At 48.4% G+C, this 22,884-nt stretch overlaps 1 protein-coding gene across 1 annotated transcript in view; it reads right to left on the reverse strand.

The window, feature by feature from the left end:
• Positions 1–22,884, reverse strand: part of AFF3 (AF4/FMR2 family member 3) — a 318,921-nt gene that overhangs the window by 24,907 nt on the left and 271,130 nt on the right. The window contains exons 10-14 of the mRNA XM_038761937.1: positions 19,844–20,015; positions 13,779–14,732; positions 6,870–6,994; positions 5,733–5,934; positions 104–231 (exon numbers count right to left, since the gene is read on the reverse strand). Of these exons, the coding sequence (XP_038617865.1) occupies positions 104–231; positions 5,733–5,934; positions 6,870–6,994; positions 13,779–14,732; positions 19,844–20,015 (1,581 nt within the window). The remainder of the gene's footprint in view (positions 1–103; positions 232–5,732; positions 5,935–6,869; positions 6,995–13,778; positions 14,733–19,843; positions 20,016–22,884) is intronic.

Consider the following 22,884-nt stretch of genomic DNA (forward strand, 5'->3'; position numbering starts at 1 on the left):
CAAAAAAAATGATGAAAATGAGAAAACCCACGCCAAACCTAGGCTCTCCCTTGGCAGTTTAAATTAGATGGTTTCTCTGACATATCGTAACAGCTGTACTTACATAGCATCGAAGACTGGCTTTTGTTTCCTTTTGTCTCTGTGGCTGTTGTGCGACGGTGACCACGGTTCCATTGGAGGCTGGGACTTGCTGCAGACTAGCACATTTTCTGAGTTGGGGCGAACAGCTTTCTAGTCAACAAACCACACAGAAGACACTGAGAAAACAGAGACGGAGCTGGACAGCAAACCCTGAACTACAATAGCTTCTTTGTCCCAGGTGGTAGCTTGCTACCTCTTTCAAAAAGGAGAGACTCTAACCGCGTAGACATCAGACGTGCAAATCCACCCATCCCCAGATGGTACACGCTGGAGTTACATGTGATGTGTGTGGAAAAACAAAACTAGATTAGTACCCCACGATGGAAAAAAGGGCACCTGTTCTGACCGGAATACACAAACAGATTCTATTTATTGGAAGTTGATCGTAAACTATGATCTGTTTAGGAATGCAGAGAAAATTTCCTGTCCGGAAATGTTTGATATAGAAATGCACTTCCAAATTTGGAATGCTGATGCGCTGGGTCACTTGAATGATGTTGTCCTGGCGACCAGAATAAGTGTCATCAGGGGACCCCAACTAACTTAGAGAAGCAGCGTGGCCTAGTGGATAGAGCTCGGGCGTTCAGAAGGACCTGGGTTCTAATCCTGGCTCTGCCACTTGTCTGCTTGGGTTTGACAATTTCTCTGTGCCTCAGTTACCTCATCTGGAAAATGGGGATTAAGACTGTGAGAACTGTGACCATGTCCAACCTAATTAGCTGGTATCTAACCCACACTTGGAACAGTGCATGGCACATAGTAAGTGCTTAACAGGTACCATTAAAAATACCAAAAAACAAAACCAAGCAAAAAAACCCTTCTCCACCTGAAATTTTCAAAAATTCCCTCTTGATAGACAGTGGTGCGTAATAAAGTGACAGGAGGAGACGGTTTTCCAAATGCTGAGCATGACAACTTGGATCGGAAAAGAGTGGTCTTTTTCCCTCTGTCGTATTTTTCTCATTTTGCCCTTTCTGGAAAACAAGGAGCTATCTCAGACTGTAGATCTGAAAGCCGTCTCCACAGGGGTCAAAGCGACTCAGTCCGAGGGTCGGTTTCCTGACGGCAGTGGTCAGGTTCGGGTTCTCGGCGATTGGGGCAGGAGTGGAGAACAGAGAGGCCATGAAAAGCTGCGCGACCAGGGCGAGCAGTAAGTCTCCGTGGTCTCAGTGCACGGATTCGCCCGGTAATGTCGTTTTACGTTTTAAATGTGTAATGACTTGGAGCGGGTGGTGGGATTTTCGATATTACCAATGACCACCATGCTGCCGGCGCTATAAACTGCCAAACCCGGAGGTTTGAGCGGTGTGAACTTCCAATTCCAGAGGTGCCCAGGCTATCGGCTGCTCCTACTAGAAGGGCTGGGGCTTTAAACAGCTAAGTGGCCTGGGAGTCAGAAGGACCTGGGTTCTAATTCCGGCTCTGCCACTTGTCTGCTGTGTGACCTTGAGCAAGTCGCTTCACTTCTCCGTGCCTCAGTTTCCTCATCTGTAAAATGGGGATTAAGCCTGGGAGTCCCACGTAGGACAGGGACTGTGTCCAATCTGATTAGCTTGAATCTACCCTAATGTTCAGAACACCACCCGACACACAGTAGGCGTTTAACAAATACCACTATTATTATTATTATTATTACTAATTCCAGAGATACCAAGGCTATCAGCAGCCACCTCCAGAGGGTTCTGAGGTGATGAACTTCCAATTCCTCAGGTGCCAGGGTTATTACCTGCCACACCTTGAAGATATGGGGCTATGAACTTTTAATTCCAGTGTGTCCAAGTGGATAGAGCACGTGCCTAGGGGTCAGAAGGACCTGGGTTATAATCCCAGCTCCGCCACTTGTCTGCTGTGTGATTTTGCTCTTTCTACCAGGCCACATTGCTTCTATGAGGCTTAGGAGGCACTCACTGTCTTCTTAACGGTACCCAAAGTTCCTGTCTGGCAGCTGTTTTAGAGTGTCTACACAGAGAGGCTCTGTTTCCATATTTCTGGGGCAGCTGAGGAAGGGAAGAGAGAAGGAACGGGGATTGGATCCAGGGATTGAATTTGTAAAGCAGAGCAGCAGCACGGTGAATAGGAAAGCTCGAGGGCCTGGGAGTCGGAAGGTTACAGGTTCTAATCCCGGCGCTGCCACATGTCTGCTGTGTGACCTTGGGAAAGTCATTTCACTCCTCCAGGCCTCAGTTACCTCATCTGTAAAAATGGGGATTGAGACTGTGAGGCCTACGAGGGACAGGGACTGTGGCCAACCCAATTTGCTTGTATCCACTCCAGAGCTTAGTACAGTGCCTGGCACATAGTAAGCACTTAACAAATACCATAATTATTATTCATTATTATTAAAGAGTGGGGGAATTAGAGAGAAGGAGGGTCTCCTCCTCTAGACTGTCTCCCCCTCTAGACTGTAAACTCATTGTGGGCAGGGATGTGCCCACCAACTCTGTTGGACTGTACTCTCCCTAATGCTTAGTTCAGGGCTCTGCACATAGTAAGCACTTAATAAATACCATTGATGATGATGACGATGATGAGAGAAGCCAGGGGGAAGGTGGATGGGAGAGGGATGAAGAGGAAGATGGTTTATGTGCTAGGAAAACGGGACAGATTTTTTTCTTGAACCTAGAGGCCAATTTATGCCAAAAAGTTATACAGTAAAGGAAAAGTGTGGTGTGGTGAAGAAAAAATGCAGGCGCTCTAATGGAAATTTTCAGCAAATATGGGTAGGCATTAACTCGGTAGGAATGCTAATAAAAATTGTGGCATCTGTTAAGCACTTTCTACGTACCAAGCCCTGTGTTAAGCATTGGTGTAGATTTAGGGCACAGAGACTGCTACTATTAGGTTTGTGGGAGAATTAACACATATATCTTCTACATTTTAAAAATTCCAGTGGTGAGTGAAGTCTTTCAGACGAGAGAGTGGTGGGGAGAGAGTTCATGCTAACGAACAGCTCAGACTGTCGAGTGTCAAAGCTTAGAATTGAGATTCTCGTGAAAAATCGGTACTGGTCGGGCTGCCTCTCTGCCCTAAGATCTCCACCCACCTGTGAGGAAGTGGAATCAGACCCCGATTAAAACTCTTCAGCCAAAATTACTGAAGAAAGAGAAATTCAGTTAAAATGGTACAATTGGGGCAGAGAAAGAAGGGTGCTTGTTACCCTTGTTGGTTGTTCGATTCTTGAACTCCTCATCTTCCCACCCAATCCATGCCCTCTTCCTGTCCTTCCCATCACTGTAGACAATACCACTGTCCTTCTTGTCTGACAAGCTTGTAATCTGGGTGTGGTCCTTGACTCATCTCTCTCATAGAACCCACATATTCAATGTTACCAAATCCTGTTGGCTCTACCTTCAGAATATCGCTAAAGTCTGCCCTTCCCTCTCCATCCAAACTACTACTACCACTAATAATAATAACGGCATTTATTAAGCGCTTACTATGTGCAAAGCACTGTCCAAGCGCTGGGGAGGTTACAAGGTGATCAGGTGGTCCCACGGGGGGCTCACAGTCTTAATCCCCATTTTACAGATGAGGTAACTGAGGCACAGAGAAGTTAAGTGACTTGCCCAGAGTCATAGAGCTGGCAATTGGCGGAGCCGGAATTTGATCCCATGACCTCTGACTCCAAAACCCGTGCTCTTTCCACTGAGCCACGCTACTAGGCTGATCCAGGCCATTATCCTATCCTGACTTGACAGCTGCATCATCATCATCATCATCAATTGTATTTATTGAGCGCTTACTGTGTGCAGAGCACTGTACTAAGCACTTGGGAAGTACAAGTTGGCAACATATAGAGACAATCCCTACCCAACAGTGGGCTCACAGTCTAAAATGGGGAGACAGAGAACAAAACCAAACATACTAACAAAATAAAATAAATAGAATAGATATGTACAAGTAAAATAAATAAATAAATAAATAGAGTAACAAATATGTACAAACATATATACATATATACAGGTGCTGTGGGGAAGGGAAGGAGGTAAATGGAGGGGATGGAGAGGGGGACGAGGGGGAGAGGAAGGAAGGGGGTCAGTCTGGGAAGGCCTCCTGGAGGAGGTGAGCTCTCAGTAGGGACTTGAAGGGAGGAAGAGAGCTAGCTTGGCGGATGGGCAGAGGGAGGGCATTCCAGGCCCGGGGGATGATGTGGGCCGGGGGCCGATGGCGGGACAGGCGAGAACGAGGTACGGTGAGGAGATTAGTGGCAGAGGAGCAGAGGGTGCGGGCTGGGCTGGAGAAGGAGAGAAGGGAGGTGAGGTAGGAGGGGCATCAGCCTTGTTGCTGATCTCCCTGCCTCCTGTCTCTCCCTGCCTCCTGTCCATACTTCACTCTGAGGCCTGGATCACTTTTCTGAAAAAATGTTCAATCCACATCTCCCCACTCCTCAAGATTCTCCAGCGATGGCCCATCCACCTCCATCTCCAACAGAAGCTCCTCAACAGCGGATTTAAAGCAGTCGATCAGCTCACCACTCCTAACTTACCTCACTGGCCTCCTACTGCACTCCTCTAGCAGCAGCTTTTTCACTGTGCCTCGATAATAACACTAATAATGATGGCATTTGTTAAGCGCTTACTATGTGCAAAGCACTGTTCTAAGCGCTGGATCTCACCTATCACCCCATCGACCCCTTTCCTTGACTCCTTTCCCACATCCTGTCTGGTCTGGAGCTCCCTCCCCCTCCACATAAACCAGGACCACCAATCTCATCATCATCATCATCAATCATATTTATTGAGCGCTTACTGTGTGCAGAGCACTGTACTAAGCGCTTGGGAAGTACAAGTTGGCAACATATAGAGACAGTCCCTACCCAACAGTGGGCTCACAGTCTAAAAGAGTCTATCTCGAGGTCACATCTCCTCCAAGAGGCCTTTCCCCAAATAAGCCTTCTTTTCCCTGACTCCCACACGCTTCTCCTCCGTCTAAGCACTTGGATCTCTACCCTTGGGGCATTTGGGATTCACCCCACCCTCAGCCCCACAGCACTTATGTACATATCTGTAAATTATTTATTTATATTAACGTCTGTTTTCCCCTCTAGACCGTAAGCTTGTAGAAGGCAGGGAACGTTTCCTCCAAATCCCAGCTCCGCCAATTGTCAGCTGTGTGACTTTGGGCAAGTCACTTAACTTCTCTGTGCCTCAGTTACCTCATCTGTAAAATGGGGATTAAGACTGTGAGCCCCCCTTGGGACAACCTGATCACCTTGTAACCTCACCAGCGCTTAGAACAGTGCTTTGCACATAGTAAGGGCTTAATAAATTCCATTATTATTATTATTATTACCAACTGTGTTGTATTGTACTCTCCCAAGTGTGCTCTGCACACAGTCAGCGCTCAATAAATACCACTTACGGAATGATTGGAGTTTTCTCTCACACCTGTCCCACCTCAGGCAGACCATCTTTCAGGCCTCATTTGATCCTGGGCTGGACGGGGAGGGGATAGCAAGGACCCTCCTACTCCAAGATGTTTGGTTAAGGTGGTCACCCAATTTTTGAGGGACTCCCTTGCCCCCCACCTTCCCCACCCCAAGAGGCAGGAGAGACCGCTTAATCCCATCCCCGTCTGCATCAGAAACTTACAGGGAAATCTGCAGGATGGGTTGGCGACTTGGTCTCGGGCCCGGGTTTTTGGCTGGAGGAGATGGAAGTTAATAGACTGTTGCCATTCGGTCTACTGGGAGAAGTTAAATCACTGCTGGAGTGTTGGTGTTTTGACGCGTCGGAAAGGGGTGAGATGGGTGACCAGGCCGTTTTCTCATTTTTATTCATTGAGGCTGCCGAGCTGGGAAAGGAAATTACAGTAATGGAATGTCACAGAGCTGGCTCAGGGAAAGGCACGTGTTTTATAGCCCACCGAAACCTCCGATTGAAAACCTGCGGGCAGGAAGAGGTTTATTAGCAATGATAGAATTATTATCTTAGAAGCAACTTGCAGGAAGAAGGACCAATTTCCTGGGCATATTGAATTTCTGGGGTTAACTCCGAGTCAGCCAATGATAATCAGAATTAACAAGGATAATAATAATAACAACGACAATTATGGCAAGGGAGGGGAAATGGGGAGCTGGACGTGGTGGCTTATCCGTTCCGTGGACCGAAACGCAGAGGACCACTGAATGAATGTGTTCATTCCTTCATCCCATCGTATTTATTGGGCGCTTACTGCGTGCAGAGCTCTGTACTAAGCCTTTCGGAGAGTTCAAGATAATCATAAATAGACATGTTCTCTGCCCACAACGAGCTTGCAGTCTAGAGGGGTGAGCGAAAGTACATGCAGACAGGATGGAGTCCAGCCGGTCAAGGTTGCTGAAAAATAACCGGGGGGTGGGAACCTATCAGTACTCCACACTTCCAGAGCAGAGATAATTTTGGGAAGGGAAAGGAGAGACGAGACCCGCGTGGGGTTCGAGACCCTTTCCGCTCCAGGCCGGGAGACTGAATCGACGGAGCGACGTACTCTCCCCAGCACTTAGTTCATTCATTCAATCATATTTATTGAGCGCTTTCTGTTTGCAGAGCACTGTACTAAGCTCATGGAAAGTACCATTCGGCAACAGAGACAATCCCCACCCAACAAAGGGCTCACAGTCGCAGTGCTCTGCACGCAGGCGGTGCTCAATAAACACAATCGAGTCAATGACCAGACCAGGCCGAACCCGCCCTCAAGCGAGACGCTGCTTTCTGGTTTTCGCAACCACTTAGAAGGAAAATACCTACCTATTGTCGTTCAAGCTGCAATGGTTTCCTGATGAAGGGCTTTTGGCCGGAGCACTGGGTCGTAAGGAACACGCCTTGTCTCCCTGAGTCCTCTTACTCTCCCTGATTTCCTCTTCGTTTTCACACTGCAGGAGGATAAGATGTAAAGCGGTCACCTTGACAATTTGGGGGCAGCAGAAGGAGCTGGTCACGGCTGGCTCTGGAAGGGGGGATACTTTCTCCACAGCTGAACTGCAGTCTACGTAAGCCCCGTCATCATCATCAATCGTATTTATTGAGCGCTTACTATGTGCAGAGCACTGTACTAAGCGCTTGGGAAGTACAAGTTGGCAACATATAGAGACAGTCCCTACCCGACAGTGGGCTCACGGTCACATTCATTCACTCATCCATTTGATCGTATTTATTGAGAGCTTACTGTGTGCAAAGCACTGAACAGATAGAGCACGAGTCAGAAGGACCTGCGTTCTAATCCCGGCTCCACCAGTTGTCTGCTGTGCGACCTTGGGGTGGACACATGACTCCTTTGGGTCTCAGTTTACTTATCTGCAAAATGGGGATTAAGACTGTGGGTCCTACGAGGGACAGGAACTGTGCCCAGCCCAATTAGCTTGTATCTACTCCAGTGCTTAGTACTGTGCCTGCCATATAGAAAAGGTTTAACAAATACCACAATTACCATTAATATTATTATAATAATAATAATGATGGTGGCATTTGTTAAGCGCTTACTATGTGCAAAGCACTGTTCTAAGCGCTGGATCATCCTCACTTCTTGCATTTCACCTTCAGAACGGAGGATGGCTATGTCCCGTCCTTCATGGAAGTCATATTTTCTCCCCCAGCTATATAATAATAATAATAATGATGGCATTTGTTAAGCGCTTACTACGTGCAAAGCACTGTTCTAAGCGCTGGATCATCCTCACTTCTTGCATTTCACCTTCAGAACGGAGGATGGCTATGTCCTGTCCTTCATGGAAGTCATATTTTCTTCCCCAGCTATATAATAATAATAATAATGATGGTGGCATTTGTTAAGCGCTTACTATGTGCAAAGCACTGTTCTAAGCGCTGGATCATCCTCACTTCTTGCATTTCACCTTCAGAACGGAGGATGGCTATGTCCCGTCCTTCATGGAAATCATATTTTCTCCCCCAGCTATATAATAATAACAATAATGATGGCATTTGTTAAGCGCTTACTATGTGCAAAGCACTGTTCTAAGCGCTGGATCATCCTCACTTCTTGCATTTCACCTTCAGAACGGAGGATGGCTATGTCCTGTCCTTCATGGAAGTCATATTTTATTCCCCAGCTATATAATAATAATAATAATGATGGCATTTGTTAAGCGCTTACTATGTGCAAAGCACTGTTCTAAGCGCTGGATCATCCTCACTTCTTGCATTTCACCTTCAGAACGGAGGATGGCTATGTCCTGTCCATGGAAGTCATATTTTCTCCCCCAGCTATATAATAATAATAATAATGATGGCATTTGTTAAGCGCTTACTACATGCAAAGCACTGTTCTAAGCACTGGATCATCCTCACTTCTTGCATTTCACCTTCAGAAAGGAGGATGGCTATGTCCCGTCCTTCATGGAAGTCATATTTTCTCCCCCAGCTATATAATAATAATAATAATAATAATGGCATTTGTTAAGCGCTTACTACGTGCAAAGCACTGTTCTAAGCGCTGGGGAGGATACAAGGTGATCAGGTTGTCCCACGTGGGGCTCACAGAATTAATCCCCGTTTTACAGATGAGGTAACCAAGGCACAGAGAAGTGACGTGACTTGCCCAAGGTCACACAGCTGACAAGCGGCGGAGCCGGGATTAGAACCCACGACCCGACTCCCAAATCTGGGCTTTTTCCACTGAGAGATATCTTTCAGCCGGAAGACGACGATAATAAAAACTGCGGTGCCTAAGGGTGTCAATCAGGGGGAATCTCCGTCTCACGGAAATATGAAAAGGAAGATTTCTCTGCCCTTTGGGGCTAGGCGGTGTGGACGCTGCCCAACACCAATGGGTAAGAAGGGAAAGGTCAGTCAGACAGGTAACTGTATTTAGTGAGCGCTTACAGTGTACACAGCACTGTACTAAGCGCTTGGGAGAGTACAACAATAAATGGACACAAGCCCTGCCCACAATGAACTTACAGTCTAGAGGGGACATTAATAGAAATAAAAAATAAATGACTGATATGGACTTAAGGATTATCTTTGTCCAGAAATGCTCTGGGCATATTACTCCCCTCCTCAAAAATCTCCAGTGGCTACCAATCAATCTGCGCATCAGGCAGAAACTCCTCACCCTGGGCTGCAAGGCTGTCCATCCATCACCTCGCCCCCCTCCTCCCTCACCTCCCTTCTCTCCTTCTACTGCCCAGCCTGCAACCTCCGCTCCTCCACCGCTAATCTCCTCACCGTACCTCGTTCTCGCCTGTCCCGCGTCGACCCCCGGCCCACGTCACCCCCCGGGCCTGGAATGCCCTCCCTCTGCCCCTCCGCCAAGCTAGCTCTCTTCCTCCCTTCAAGGCCCTGCTGAGAGCTCACCTCCTCCAGGAGGCCTTCCCAGACTGAGCCCCTTCCTTCCTCCCCCCCCTCGTCCCCCTCTCCATCCCCTCATCTTACCTTCTTCCCTTCCCCACAGCACCTGTATATATGTATATATGGTTGTACATATTTATTACTCTATTTATTTATTTATTTATTTATTTATTTTACTTGTACATTTCTATCTTATTTATTTTATTTTGTTGGTATGTTTGGTTCTGTTCTCTGTCTCCCCCTTTTAGACTGTGAGCCCGCTGTTGGGTAGGGACTGTCTCTATGTGTTGCCAATTTGTACTTCCCAAGCGCTTAGTACAGTGCTCTGCACATAGTAAGCGCTCAATAAATACGATTGATTGATTGATTGATTAAGCGCTGAGGGACTGGGAGGGGGGATGAATAAAGGCAGCAAGTCAGGGGGGCGCAGAAGGGAGTGGAAGATGAGGAAAGGAGGACTTAGTCAGGGTCCCACTGTTGGGTAGGGCCTGTTTCTTTATGTTGCCAACTTGTACTTCCCAAGCGCTTAGTACAGTGCTCTGCACACAGTAAGCGCTCAATAAATACAACTGATTGATTGGAAGGCCTCTGAGAGGAGGTTTGCCTTCAAGTACGGCTTTGAAGAGGGGGAGAGTAGCACTCTCAGTAGCCGGACGGGCAAACGAGCTATTTGTGTGGTAGCGGTGATGGCTTACACTGAGCCAGGACTACGTACGCACTCCACGGCCACCTGTATGTGCAGCCAAATTTGCACAATCATTTATAACTGGAATTTATAGATGTAATATAGCTCTAATTTGTTTATTTATGGATATTCATGCCTATCTACCCTCTGTAGACTCTAAATTCATTGCGGGGAGGGAATATGTCTACCAACTCCGTTGTACTGTACCTTCCCAAGAACTTAGTACACTTTGCACGCAGTAAGCTCTCAATAAATACGATTGAATGAATGAATGAATAGTAGCAGTAATTGTATTTTTTGAGCGGTGTGTGCAGTAAGAGCTCGTTATCTCTTGACTGCAAGCTCGTTAAGGGCAAGGAACATGTCTGCTATTCAGTTGTACTGTAGCCTTTCAAGCGCTTAGTACAGTGCTTTCCACATAGTGAGCACTCAAGAAGTATGATTGATGGATTGGCTGCAGAGCACTGTACTAAGCACTAGGAGAGACTACACACGGGGGAATCAGACATGGTCCCTCCGCGGGCTCACAGTCTAACGATGATGATTATGGTATTAGTTAAGCGCTTATTATGTGCCAAGCACCGTTCTAAGCACTGGGGTAGATACAAGGTAATCAGGTTGCCCCACGTGGGGCTGACAGTCTCAATTCCCATTTTACAGTTGAGGTAACAGGCACAGAGAAGTTAAGTGAAGAGAAGTCACCTCCTCCAGGAGGCCTTCCCAGACTGAGCCCCTTCCTTCCTCTCCCCCTCATCCCCCCTCCATCCCCCCATCTTACCTCCTTCCCTTCCCCACAGCACCTGTATATATGTATATATGTTTGTACATATTTCATCATCAATTGTATTTATTGAGCGCTTACTGTGTGCAGAGCACTGTACTAAGCACTTGGGAAGTACAAATTGGCAACATATAGAGACAGTCCCTGCCCTACAGTGGGCTCACAGTCTAAAAGGGGGAGACAGAGAACAAAACCAAACATACCAACAAAATAAAATAGAATAGATATGTACAAGTAAAATAAATAAATAAATAAATAGAGTAATAAACATGTACAAACATATACACATATATACAGGTGCTGTGGGGAAGGGAAGGAGGTAAGATGGGGGGGAAGGAGAGGGGAATGAGGGGGAGAGGAGGGAAGGGAGGAGGGAATATTTATTACTCTATTTATTTATTTATTTTACTTGTGCATATCTATTCTATTTATTTTATTTTGTTAGCATGTTTGGTTTTGTTCTCCGTCTCCCCCTTTTAGAGTGTGAGCCCACTGTTGGGTAGGGACTGTCTCTATATGTTGCCAACTTGGACTTCCCAAGCGCTCTGCACACAGTAAGTGCTCAATAAATACGATTGATTGATTGATTGATTGAAGTGGCTTGTCCAAGGTCACACAGCAGACAAGTGGCAGAGCCAGGATTGGAACTCACGACCTCTGACTCCGAAGCCCGGGCTCTTTCCACTAAGCCACGTTGCTTCGCACTCCGGCTATCTGTACACTCTGGCTGTATTTTCACAATACATGCCTGATGGCTACTTGTGAAATTACCCATACCACAGCCACCTGTAAACTCTATTTTCACAATACACGCACCATGGCTATCTGTACATACTGGCTGTAAAGTCACATTACACCCACGACGGCTATCTGTACACACTGGCTGTATTTTCACATTACCCACACCACAGCTATCTGTATACACCAGCTGTATTTTCACAATCCCCCCACCCACGGCCATCTGTACACACTGGTTGTATTTTCACAACACACACACACCATGGCCATCTGTACACACCGGCTGAATTTTCACAATACCCACACCACAAATATCGTTCAATGAATATCTTCATATTAATGCCTGTCTCCCCTCTAGTCTGTAAGCTCTCAGCGGGCAGGGAATGGGTCTGCTTATTTTAATACTGTAATAATAATAATAATGATGATGGCATTTGCTAAGTGCTTGCTATGTGCAAAGCACTGTTCTAAGCGCTGGGGAGGATAATAATAATAATAATGATGATGGCATTTATTAAGCGCTTACTATGTGCAAAGCACTGTTCTAAGCGCTGGGGAGGTTACAAGGTGATCAGGTTGTCCCACGTGGGGCTCACAGTCTTAATCCCCATTTTACAGATGAGGTAACTGAGGCACAGAGAAGTTAAGTGACTTGCCCAAAGGCACACACGTGACAATCGGCAGAGCCAGAATTCGAACCCATGACCTCTGACTCCAAAGCCCGGGCTCTTTCCACTGAGCCACGCTGCTTCTCTAAGGATACAAGGTGATCAGGTTGTCCCAAGTGGGGCTCACAGTCTTAATCCCCATTTTACAGATGAGGGAACTGAGGCATAGAGAAGAAGTTATGACTTGCCCAAAGTCCCCCAGCTGACAAGTGGTGGAGCCGGGATTTGAACCCATGACCTCTGACTCCCAAGCCTGTGCTCTTTCCACTGAGCCACGCTGCTTCTCCCAAGCGCTTAGTTCAGCGCTCTGTACACAGTAAGCGCTCACAAATACAACTGAATGAATGAAAAGAATGAATGAATTTACACTCTGACAGTATTTTCACAATACACACACTATGGGAAGTGGCTTAGTTTATTATTCTATTGTACTCCCCCGAACAGTTAGTACAGTACTCTGCAAACAGAAGGAGCTCAATAAATACGACTGAACGAATGAACAGTGGATACAGCACAGGCTTGGGAATCAGAAGGGCCTTCTAATCCCAGCTCTGCCACTTGTTTGCTGTGTGACCTTGGGCAAGTCACTTCACTTCCCTCTGCCTCAGTTCCCTCATTGGTAAAATGGGAATTAAGAGTGTGAGCCCTATGTGGGCCAGGGACTGTGCCCAACCTGATTAACTTGTAACTATGCCAGTGCTTCGTACAGTGTCTGGCACGTAATACACACTTAAATGTCATCATCATCAATCGTATTTATTGAGCGCTTACTGTGTGCAGAGCACTGTACTAAGCGCTTAAAAACTCCAACAAAAACAAAAACAAAAATATGGCTATCTGTACACTCTGGCTGTATTTTAACAATATACACCATGCCTCCCTGCACACTCTGGCTGCACTTTTACAATAAAACATGGTTATCTGTACACACTGGCTTTATTTTCACAATAATAATAATCGTGGTACCGTTAAGCACTTACTACGTGCCAAACGCTTCTAACCGCTGGGGTATATCAAGTTAATTGGGTTGGACACAGGCTGTTTCCCACGTGGGGCTCACAAGTCTTAATCCCCATTTTCCAGATGAGGTCACTGAGGCCCAGAGAAGTGCAGTGATTTGCCCAGGGTCACGCAGCAGACGTCCGGTGGAGCCTTGGGCAGTACGGCTTAGCGGCAAGAGCACGGCCTTGGGAGTCGGCGGTTGCGGGTTCTGACGCCGACTCTGCCACTCATCAGCTGTGTGACCTTGGGGAAGTCACTTCACTTCTCCGTGCCTCTCAGTTACCTCATCTGTAAAATGGGGATGAAGATTGGGAGCCCCAAGCGGGACAACCTGATTACCTTGTATCTACCCCAGTGCTTAGAACAGGCACATAGTAAGCGCTTAACAAATACCACAGTTATTACTACGAGGACCCTGCCGGGCGGAAATGACTCGAATACTTGGGACGACCCGGAAAGGCCACACACGGACTCACCTTGCGTTTCCGCTTGGATCTTGGCAAGACCTTGCCCGCCGGTGGATCGGGGGTGGGTCTCTGGGGAGCGTCCTGGGGGGTGCTCTCCATCCTCCCGTCCTTCGGGGAGACCCCCGGGACCCTGGCTAGAAGCGCCAGGTCGATTTTGACCCAGAGCGCCTTGACGTCGTCGCCGTCCTTCAGCGGTGACAGCAGTTCGTTCCTCCCGAAAGGAACCAGGGTGTAGGACTGCTCCTCCAGCTCCGGGCCCAGCTCGGCCCCGCCCCGGGGCCCGGGCAACCCGTCCCGCTCCGACTCCGGGTCTGTGTCCGAGGACGAGGAGGCGGACGAGGAGGAGGAGGAAGACGAGGACGAGGACGAGGAGGACGACGACGAGGAGGACGAGGATTCTGTCTCGATGAATTCTTTGGATTTGGGGGCTGTTCGGCCGGGGCCCCGGGGCCGGCGTTTCTCCCAGGCCGCGGAGGCCCGCCGCTCCGTCGCCGTTCGGTTGCTGATGAATCTGCGCTTCGGGGGCTCGGGGGGATTGCCGTCCAAGAGCCCTTGGCTAGCAGGGGGCCTCTCTGTCCTCCCCACCTGCTTCTTACAGGCCGATCTCCTCGGCGGGGCACCGGCCCCGTCCGCAGCGAGAGCCGGGCCGGCGGGGGTGGCGGCAGCAGAGGTGGCAAGAGCTGGCGGCGATTTCTGCTTCCCTACTCTGGCGCCCGGGGCTTTGCTGGCGGTCCTAGGCCTCTGCTCCTGTTTGCCGGGGGTCTTGATCTCCTCGTCTCTGAGGCCGGCCGGCCGGCCCTCGGCAGCTTGGACAGACCCTGGCCCGTCGTCCTTTAACTTACCGCAGCACTGCCCGCTCCCTGGACCGGGGCCTTCATTTTGGCGGAGAACCGGGGGCTTCTGGGAATTAACTTTGTTCAGCCACTTATCCAGCTGCCACTTGTTAGAGGATGCTTGTTCCGGCTAAAAAGTAAAAAAAAAAAAAAAAAAAAGACCATTTAGGAGGGGCCTGGCTGTTCTTTAGTTTGGCTGATCCAAAGGGTGAATGGACAAATGAGCGCTTTGCTAAGCGCTTACTACATGCCGGGCACCGTACTAAGCGCTGGGGTGGATACAAGCAAACGGGGTTGGCCCCAGTCCCTGTCCCACAGGGGCCTCACAGTCTCAATCAAGCGCTTAGTACAGTGCTCTGCACACAGTAAGCGCTCAATAAATACGATTGATGATGACGATCCCCATTTTCCAGGTGAGGGGCCCAGAGAAGTGAAGTGGCTTGCCCAAAGTCACCAAGCAGGTAGGCGGCAGAGCCGGGATTAGAAACCAGGTCCGGGGTCTGGGGAGGTGGTGGTCAGGGGAATCCTACGTGACAATGAATGGGGCCGTGGACAGAGCTCCAAGCGTCCCTGGGACTCGGCTTGCCAAGCCGGAGAATGGGGTGGTGTGATAATAATAATAATAATGATGATGGCATTTAGTAAGCGCTTACTATGTGCAAAGCACTGTTCTAAGCGCTGGGGAGGTTACAAGGTGATCAGGTCGTCCCACAGAGGGCTCACAGTCTTAATCCCCATTTTACAGATGAGGGAACTGAGGCCCAGAGAAGTGAACTGACTTGCCCAAAGTCATACAGCTGACAATTGGCGGAGCCGGGATTTGAACCCATGACCTCTGACTCCAAAGCCCGGGCTCTTTCCACAGAGCCATGCTGCTTCTCTGATCCTGGCAGCGTGTTGGGGTGTTCTGAGGGATAACTGGATCCCTAAGGCCGCCTGGCAGGTAGGCTCAGCCGATCCTCCCGGCCAAAAATAATAATAATGAAGACATTTGTTATGTGCTAGGCATTGTACTGAGTGCTGGGGAAGATACAAGCAAATCGGGTTGGATACAGTCCCTGTCCCACAGGGGACTCATAGTCCTAATCCTCATTTTCCACTGAGGCAACTGAGGTGCAGAGAAGTGAAGTAACTTGCCCAAGGTCCCACAGCAGATAAGTGGTGGAGCCAGCATTAGAACCCACGACCTCTGATTCCCAAGCCCGTGCTATTTCCACTATGTCACGCTATGTGCATAGTGAGTGCTTAAAAAATGCCACCATTATTATTATTATTATTATTATTATTATTACTATTATTATTATTTATCCGATCTGATCATCTTGTATAATAATAATTGTGGTACTTGTTAAGCGCTTACTATGTGCCAAGCAATGTTCTAAACCCTGGGGTAGATTTAAGTTAATCAGGCTGGACACAGTCCCTCTCCCACAGTGGGCTTGCGCTCTTAATCCCCGTTTTTTTACAGGTGAGGTAACTGAGGCCCAGAAAAGCAAAGTGACTTGCCCAAGGGCACACACCAGGCAAGTGGTGGAGCCAGGTTAGAATAATACCTCCTTCCCTTCCCCACAGCACCTGTATATATGTATATATGTTTGTACATATTTATTACTCTATTTATTTATTTATTTATTTTACTTGTACGTATCTATTCTATTTATTTTATTTTGTTAGTATGTTTGGTTTTGTTCTCTGTCTCCCCCTTTTAGACTGTGAGCCCACTGTTGGGAAGGGACTGTCTCTAGATGTTGCCAACTTGTACTTCCCAAGCGCTTAGTACAGTGCTCTGCACACAGTAAGCGCTCAATAAATACGATTGATTGATTGATTGATTAATAATAATAATGATGGCATTTATTAAGCGCTTACTATGTGCAAAGCACTGTTCTAAGCGCTGGGAAGGTTACAAGGTGATCAGGTTGTCCCACGGGGGGCTCATAGTCTTAATCCCTATTTTACAGATGAGGTAACTGAGGCACAGAGAAGTGAAGTGATTTGCCCAAAGTCACACAGCTGACAACTGGCAGGGCTGGGATTTGAACCCACGACCTCTGACTCCAAAGCCCGGGCTCTTTCCACTGAGCCACGCTGCTTCCCCTAGAACCCATGACCTTCTGACTCCAAGGCCCCTGGTCTAGTCGCTGCACCGTGCTGCTTCTCGTATCTACTCCATCTCTTTTCTCGGCCCGCAGTTTAAGTCATCATCAATCGTACTTATTGAGTGCTTACTGTGTGAAGAGCACTGTACTAGGCGCTTAAGTACTTGACAAACACCGCAGTTATTATTTCAGTTCTGAAAGTCCTCCTCTAAACCCGGCACCCCCTTCAGCTACTGGTCCCCGAATGACCAGGACCAGAGGACACACTTGGCTTGAGAAATGTGCTGTGAGGAGGGGGAATCTGGAAAAGGGAGAGGAAAAAGATGATCCTAAAAACACACTGAATGAAAGCTTCTAAGCAAAGGGCACGGTGTGGAGAAGCTGATTCACCTGCCGGGGGGGAAACTGCACACCCAAAAGCCCTTTCAAGATCGCCCTGAGGCATAAAATTATTACACTGCGGTGATTCACATCAAACAAAACGGCTTTCGACAGATCTGGCTGAATAGCATGCTTCATGCAAGAGTTGAGGGGGGAACTGGGAACTAGGAATTAAAGGTGGAGAATTCCACGTTCTGAGAAAATGTACTGTTAATCTGTGGTGACGATGCACTTTGACGTATAGTACTGTACACTTGGGCATGTACCGTTAAAGGCTTCGATATGCATTCAGGTTTGTTCCTCGTAGTGTACCTTTCTAATGAAGAAGATCGCTCCATCGAAAAACTGGGTGGGTTTTCCCCAATCTCCAGTTCCACCGTCTTTGGGGTGCAGAGATATCACACCCATTTTGGGAGGACTATTGCCGTTCGAAATGGGCCCTCGTAAATCTTACTTCCTCCCTGGCTGGGCACAATGTTACATGTGGTACCATTCTATTCTATTCTATTTATTTTATTTTGTTAGTATGTTTGGTTTTGTTCTCTGTCTCCCCCCTTTTAGACTGTGAGCCCACTGTTGGGTAGGGACTGTCTCTATATGTTGCCAATTTGTACTTCCCAAGCACTTAGTACAGTGCTCTGCACATAGTAAGCGCTCAATAAACACGATTGATGATGATGATGATGAGGTGGTACATGTGGCTGTGCACATTGTGGTACGTGTCTGGAATAGTCTAGCGAGGGGGAAGGAAGTGGCCTAATGGAAAGCCTGCAGGGTTGGGAGTCAGGAAACCTGCTTTCTAATCCCAGCTCTGCCACGTGCCTGCTGCGTGGCTTCGGGCAAGTAATCGAACTTTTCTGGCCTCAGTTTCCTCATCTGTCCAATGGGCATTCAATACCTGCTCTCCTACTGCCATAGGCTGTGAAGCCCATGAGGAACAGAGACAGGCCCAAGGGGGAGCGGTGTGGCGAAGCGGTAGGGCGCCGGGCTGGAAGCCGGAGGAACCAGGTTCGAGTCTGACCCATCCCGTTAGTCTGCCGTGTGACTGTGGGCAAGTCACTTCATTTCTCTGTACCTCAGTTTCTCCGTCTGTAAAACAGGGGTAATAATACCTCCTTTGTTTCCTCTACCTCACAGGGTGTTGTGAGGGTTGGAAATGAACTAATTAATGTGAGAGCGCTTTGGTAATAAAAAAAGCGCTATAACAAAACCCAAGGTAAACCAGCGCTTAAAGCAGTGCTCAGCACATAATAAGCGCTTAACGAATACCATAATTATTTATTATTCCCTCATACTGGTCCCACTGCTTAGCGCGACGCAGTTAGTAAGCGCTACACAAATATCACCACTGTTGGGATTCGTTTTTACGTCTTTTGGGGTTGGTCAACTAGACTGCTATTGGCGACCTCGGGTTTGACTGAGTTTCATTGCCAAAATTCAGGAGTATAAGTGGTGCAGGGAGAGTCCTAAGAAGCAAAAAGTATTGCATAGATGAAACGCCAAAACCCAAACTCGCCCCAGAGGGATGAACACTGAAGTGGATTTGCATTTCATGCTTTCTTGTGAGCAATCAAACTTTATCCTCCGAGTCTCACGGATTCCAGGAGTTCACCAACACCCACTCGCCACCGAGAGCAGTCCTGCTCTGAATTACTATTCATTTTTTCGCCCTTCCCACTCTAAAACAGAAACAGCAATCCCTTTTATTGGAGGCTTACACTATTTTTACGCGAGGTGCCTGGCTCTCCAATGCCGATACCGCTGCAATAAAAGATTTCACTGTTCTTTGTCGTTTGACATTCATTTTTCTTTTTTAGATTTTTCCAAGAAAGCGTAGCTAAGTTTGCCTTGCTATTTACAGCCCCCCTCCCCGTCACCTACTCTACTCATGACAAACTGCAAAGGGGTGAGTTTGCTTCCGGGTTCAATCTGTAAAGCCATTTCTCATTGATTAACATGGCGTCGCTCTTAATAGGCCAATCTAGTCACCTCCCCGAAGGGCCACGTGGAGTGACCGAATCATTAATAATGATGATGGTATTTGTTAAGTGCTTACTATAATAATAATAATAATGAAGGCATTTGTTAAGTGCTTACTATGTGCTATGTGCCAAGCACTGTTCTAAGTGCTGGACGATTGTTCCTTGCATCATGTGTGAGGCCGGGGGGAGGCCGGAGGACCAAAAGAATTGACGTGTCTAAGGCCGGCTCTGCCACGTGTCTGCCGTGCGACCTTGGGCAGTCACTTCGCTTCTCTGTGCTTCGGTTACCTCACCTGGAAAACGGGGATTAAATCCCACTCCTCCCTACTTGTTGACAGGGACTGTGATCAACCCGATTAACTTTCCTCTACGCCGACGCTTAGATCAGTGCTTGACGCACGGAAAGCGCTTAGCAAGTACCATAACTGTACGTCTTGCAGCTTCCACGAAACGTCGCGTCTGGGATGAACCGGGAGAGAAAGGGCGGGAAAGTGGCAAAACAAGAGACGACTTTTCCTACCCTTTTTCTACTTTTTACCCTACCTACTTTTCCTGCTCTGCACACAGTAAGCGCTCAACAAATACGATTGATGACTTTTCCTACCGAGGGGAGTCGGCCTGTCTGCAAGCGTCTCGGGCTTAGCTTCGGTTCTACACACGCGTGGAAGGAGAGGAGAAAGGGGTAGGGGCCAAAGCCTCTTCTTCTGGAAGCGCTCAGAGGGAAAGAGAAAAGAACCGGGGGTGGAGGGCGCGGAGCTGAGCCAACAAAGCGGTCTTACCTCTGGGCTGGAGAAGCGAGGAGGGTCGGGGCGTTCGCTCTCCCCAGAGCTGCTCTCGCTTTCCGAGTCGGATCCCGAGCTGCTGTCCGAGTCGCTGGAGCTGCCGCTGTCGCTGCTGACTCCCCCGCCGGGCGGCTGGGAGGCTCTGGGGCTGGGAGGCTGGACCGTGGCGCTACCAGGCCCGCCGCCAACCCACCGAGAGGGAAAGGAGAAGAAAATAAACAAACACAAAACGGCCCCGGGGGCCCCCCGGGCCCGCTTTCGGGGGTCTGCGGAACCCGGGGCTCACCAGTCCAGAGGCAAAGGATCCGGGGGTGCCCACGGATGCCCATCTGAACCGGGCCCTGGCACTCGGGTTGCCGTTTGGATAGGGGGAAGGGAAAGGGTTTAAGTTTTCCCAACCATAGCTAAACGCTGCTGTGCGTACAGTTAATTTTTCATTCATTCGACTGTATTCATGGAGTGCTTACTGTGTACTAAGCACTTGGGAGAGTACTATGCGACAATAAACAGAGGCACTCCCTGCCTATGATGAGCTAATGATTACATATCCTGACCACCTGAGAAGACAAAAAAAAAAAAAGCCAGAATGCCCCAAATGTGCAATGTTATTATTTTTTATCAATAATGATAATTATAATAATGGCATTTGTTAAGTGCTTACTATGTACCAAGCACTGAGGTAGATACAAGAAAATCAGGTTGGGCACAGTCCCTGCCCCATATGGGGCTCACAGTGTGAGGGAGAGTCAGTCAGTCTGTCAATCAATCGTATTTATTGAGCGCTTACTGCTCGGGAGAGTACAATATAGCAATAGCATAGACACATTCTCTGCCCACAGGGAGTTTATGGTCTAGAGGGAGGGAGAAAAGGTAATGAACCTCTAGTTTGCAGAGGAGGAAACAGAGGCTCGGAGAAGTGAAATGACTTGCCAAGGTCACAGAACAGGCAAGCGGCAGGGCCAGGGCCACTGACTCACGGGCCCCGGCTCTTCCCACTAGGCCTCACTGCTTCTCAATGATGCTTGAAAACATCTGTTGAGTGCTTCACTGCTGCCTCTGAGGAGAAGGCAAAACAATGACAAGTACTTTCCAAGTGCTTAGTACAGTGCTCTGCACACAGTAAGCGCTCAAAAAATACGACAATGAATGAATGATGCCAGGAGGGAAAGGATCAGTGTAAGGCTTGGCCTAGTGGATACAATATGGGCCTGGGATTAAGAAGGCCATGAGTTCTAATCCTTGCTCTGCCCCTTGTCTGCTTTGTGACCTAGGCAACTCCCTTCACTTCTCTAGGCCTCAGTTACCTCACCTGGAAAATGGGGATTGAGACTGTGAGCCCCACATGGGACAGGGACGGTGTCCAACCTGATTTGCTTATATCCACCCCGGTGCTTAGTACAGTGCCCGGCACATAGTAAGTTCCTGAGCCCAAGCCTTCCATCCTCACCCGGTGCAAGTTTCTGAGGAGTTTCTGATGACTGACGACTGCAGCGGCTTTTGGAAAAAGCGTTTGCAAGTTCACACCTGAAATTCAAATCTGTCCTGTGATTGCCGGGATGTGATAAGTTCTCAGAGACAACGGAGGTGGAATCTACTCTTAGCACGCACCCCACCAAACAGAAGCAGCATGGCTCAGTGGAAAGAGCACGGGCTTTGGAGTCAGAGGTCATGGGTTCGAGTCCCGGCTCCGCCACACGTCTGCTGTGTGACCTTGGGTAAGTCACTTAACTTCTCGGAGCCTCAGTTACCTCATCTGTAAAATGGGGATGACGACTGTAAGCCCCACGTGGGACAACCTGATCACCTTGGATCCCCCACCCCAGCGCTTAGAACAGTGCTTTGCACATAGTAAGCGCTTAACAAATGCCAGCATTATTATTATTATAATCTGAGCCAAAAAGTGAAAAGGAATACTCAGTTTGCAAAAAGTGTTTAACATCTGCCTCATCGAACTGAATCATCATCATCATCAATCGTATTTATTGAGCGCTTACTATGTGCAGAGCACTGTACTAAGCGCTTGGGAAGTACAAATTGGCAACATATAGAGACAGTCCCTACCCAACAGTGGGCTCACGGTCTAAAAGGGGGAATGAGAAACATACGTGCACTTCTTCTGTACAGCGCCTGACACACAGTAAGCGCTCAATACATACCAAAAAAATCCCCCAAAACAAAAACAGCCAAACAAAAACATACAACAGCAGGCAGAGCTGGGATAAAAACTCAGTTCTCCTCGCTCCCAGGCCTGTGCTGTTCCCACCAGGCTTTGTGCTCGGAGAAGCAGCGTGGCTCAGTGGAAAGAGCCAGGGCTTTGGAGTCGGAGGTCATGGGTTCATATCCCGGCTCCGCCACTTGTCAGCTGTGTGACTTTGGACAAGCCACTTCACTTCTCTGCGCCTCAGTTACCTCATCTGTAAAATGGGGATTAAGACTGTGAGCCCCCTGTGGGACAACCTGATTACCTTGTATCCTCCCCAGCGCTTAGAACAGTGCTTTGCACATAGTAAGCGCTTAATAAATGCCATTATTATTATTATTATTATTATTACCAGGCCATGTTGCTTCTCATTTGCTTGTGATCGACATTATCATTAAAGGAGGGATTTCAACGCTGCTTCAGCACGTTCCTCTTTACAACTTGAAGCTGATGGAATGGCTCCCATGGAGAAAGGGCACTCTCAAAACCACAGCGATTGGATATTGGGGCAATTAGTGCCCCGCCAGAAAGATTTGGGCAGAGAACCAGAAGAGGAAGGCATCCTGGGTTTTAACGGTCCTCCCGGCCAGACACGACGCAGCAGGCGCTGATGAATCAGCCGGCCTCGGGGCCAGGGACCGGCAGCCAATGTCCGCTTTCCCGACTGCCAGGAGGCAGCTTGTCACCCCCCGAAGAAGGACGCGCCAGCTGGGTTTTATTTGAGCGGCTCTCAAGAAAAATATAGCGATTCGCCTTTCGGCCGCGACTTGGACCGGGCAGCAGCAGGTGGTGGGCAGCTGGCCACCCTGTCGGCTCAGGCTGGGGAGTGACCAGATTT

The sequence above is a fragment of the Tachyglossus aculeatus genome, chromosome 20 (assembly GCF_015852505.1).
Source record: "Tachyglossus aculeatus isolate mTacAcu1 chromosome 20, mTacAcu1.pri, whole genome shotgun sequence".
NCBI lineage: Eukaryota > Metazoa > Chordata > Mammalia > Monotremata > Tachyglossidae > Tachyglossus > Tachyglossus aculeatus.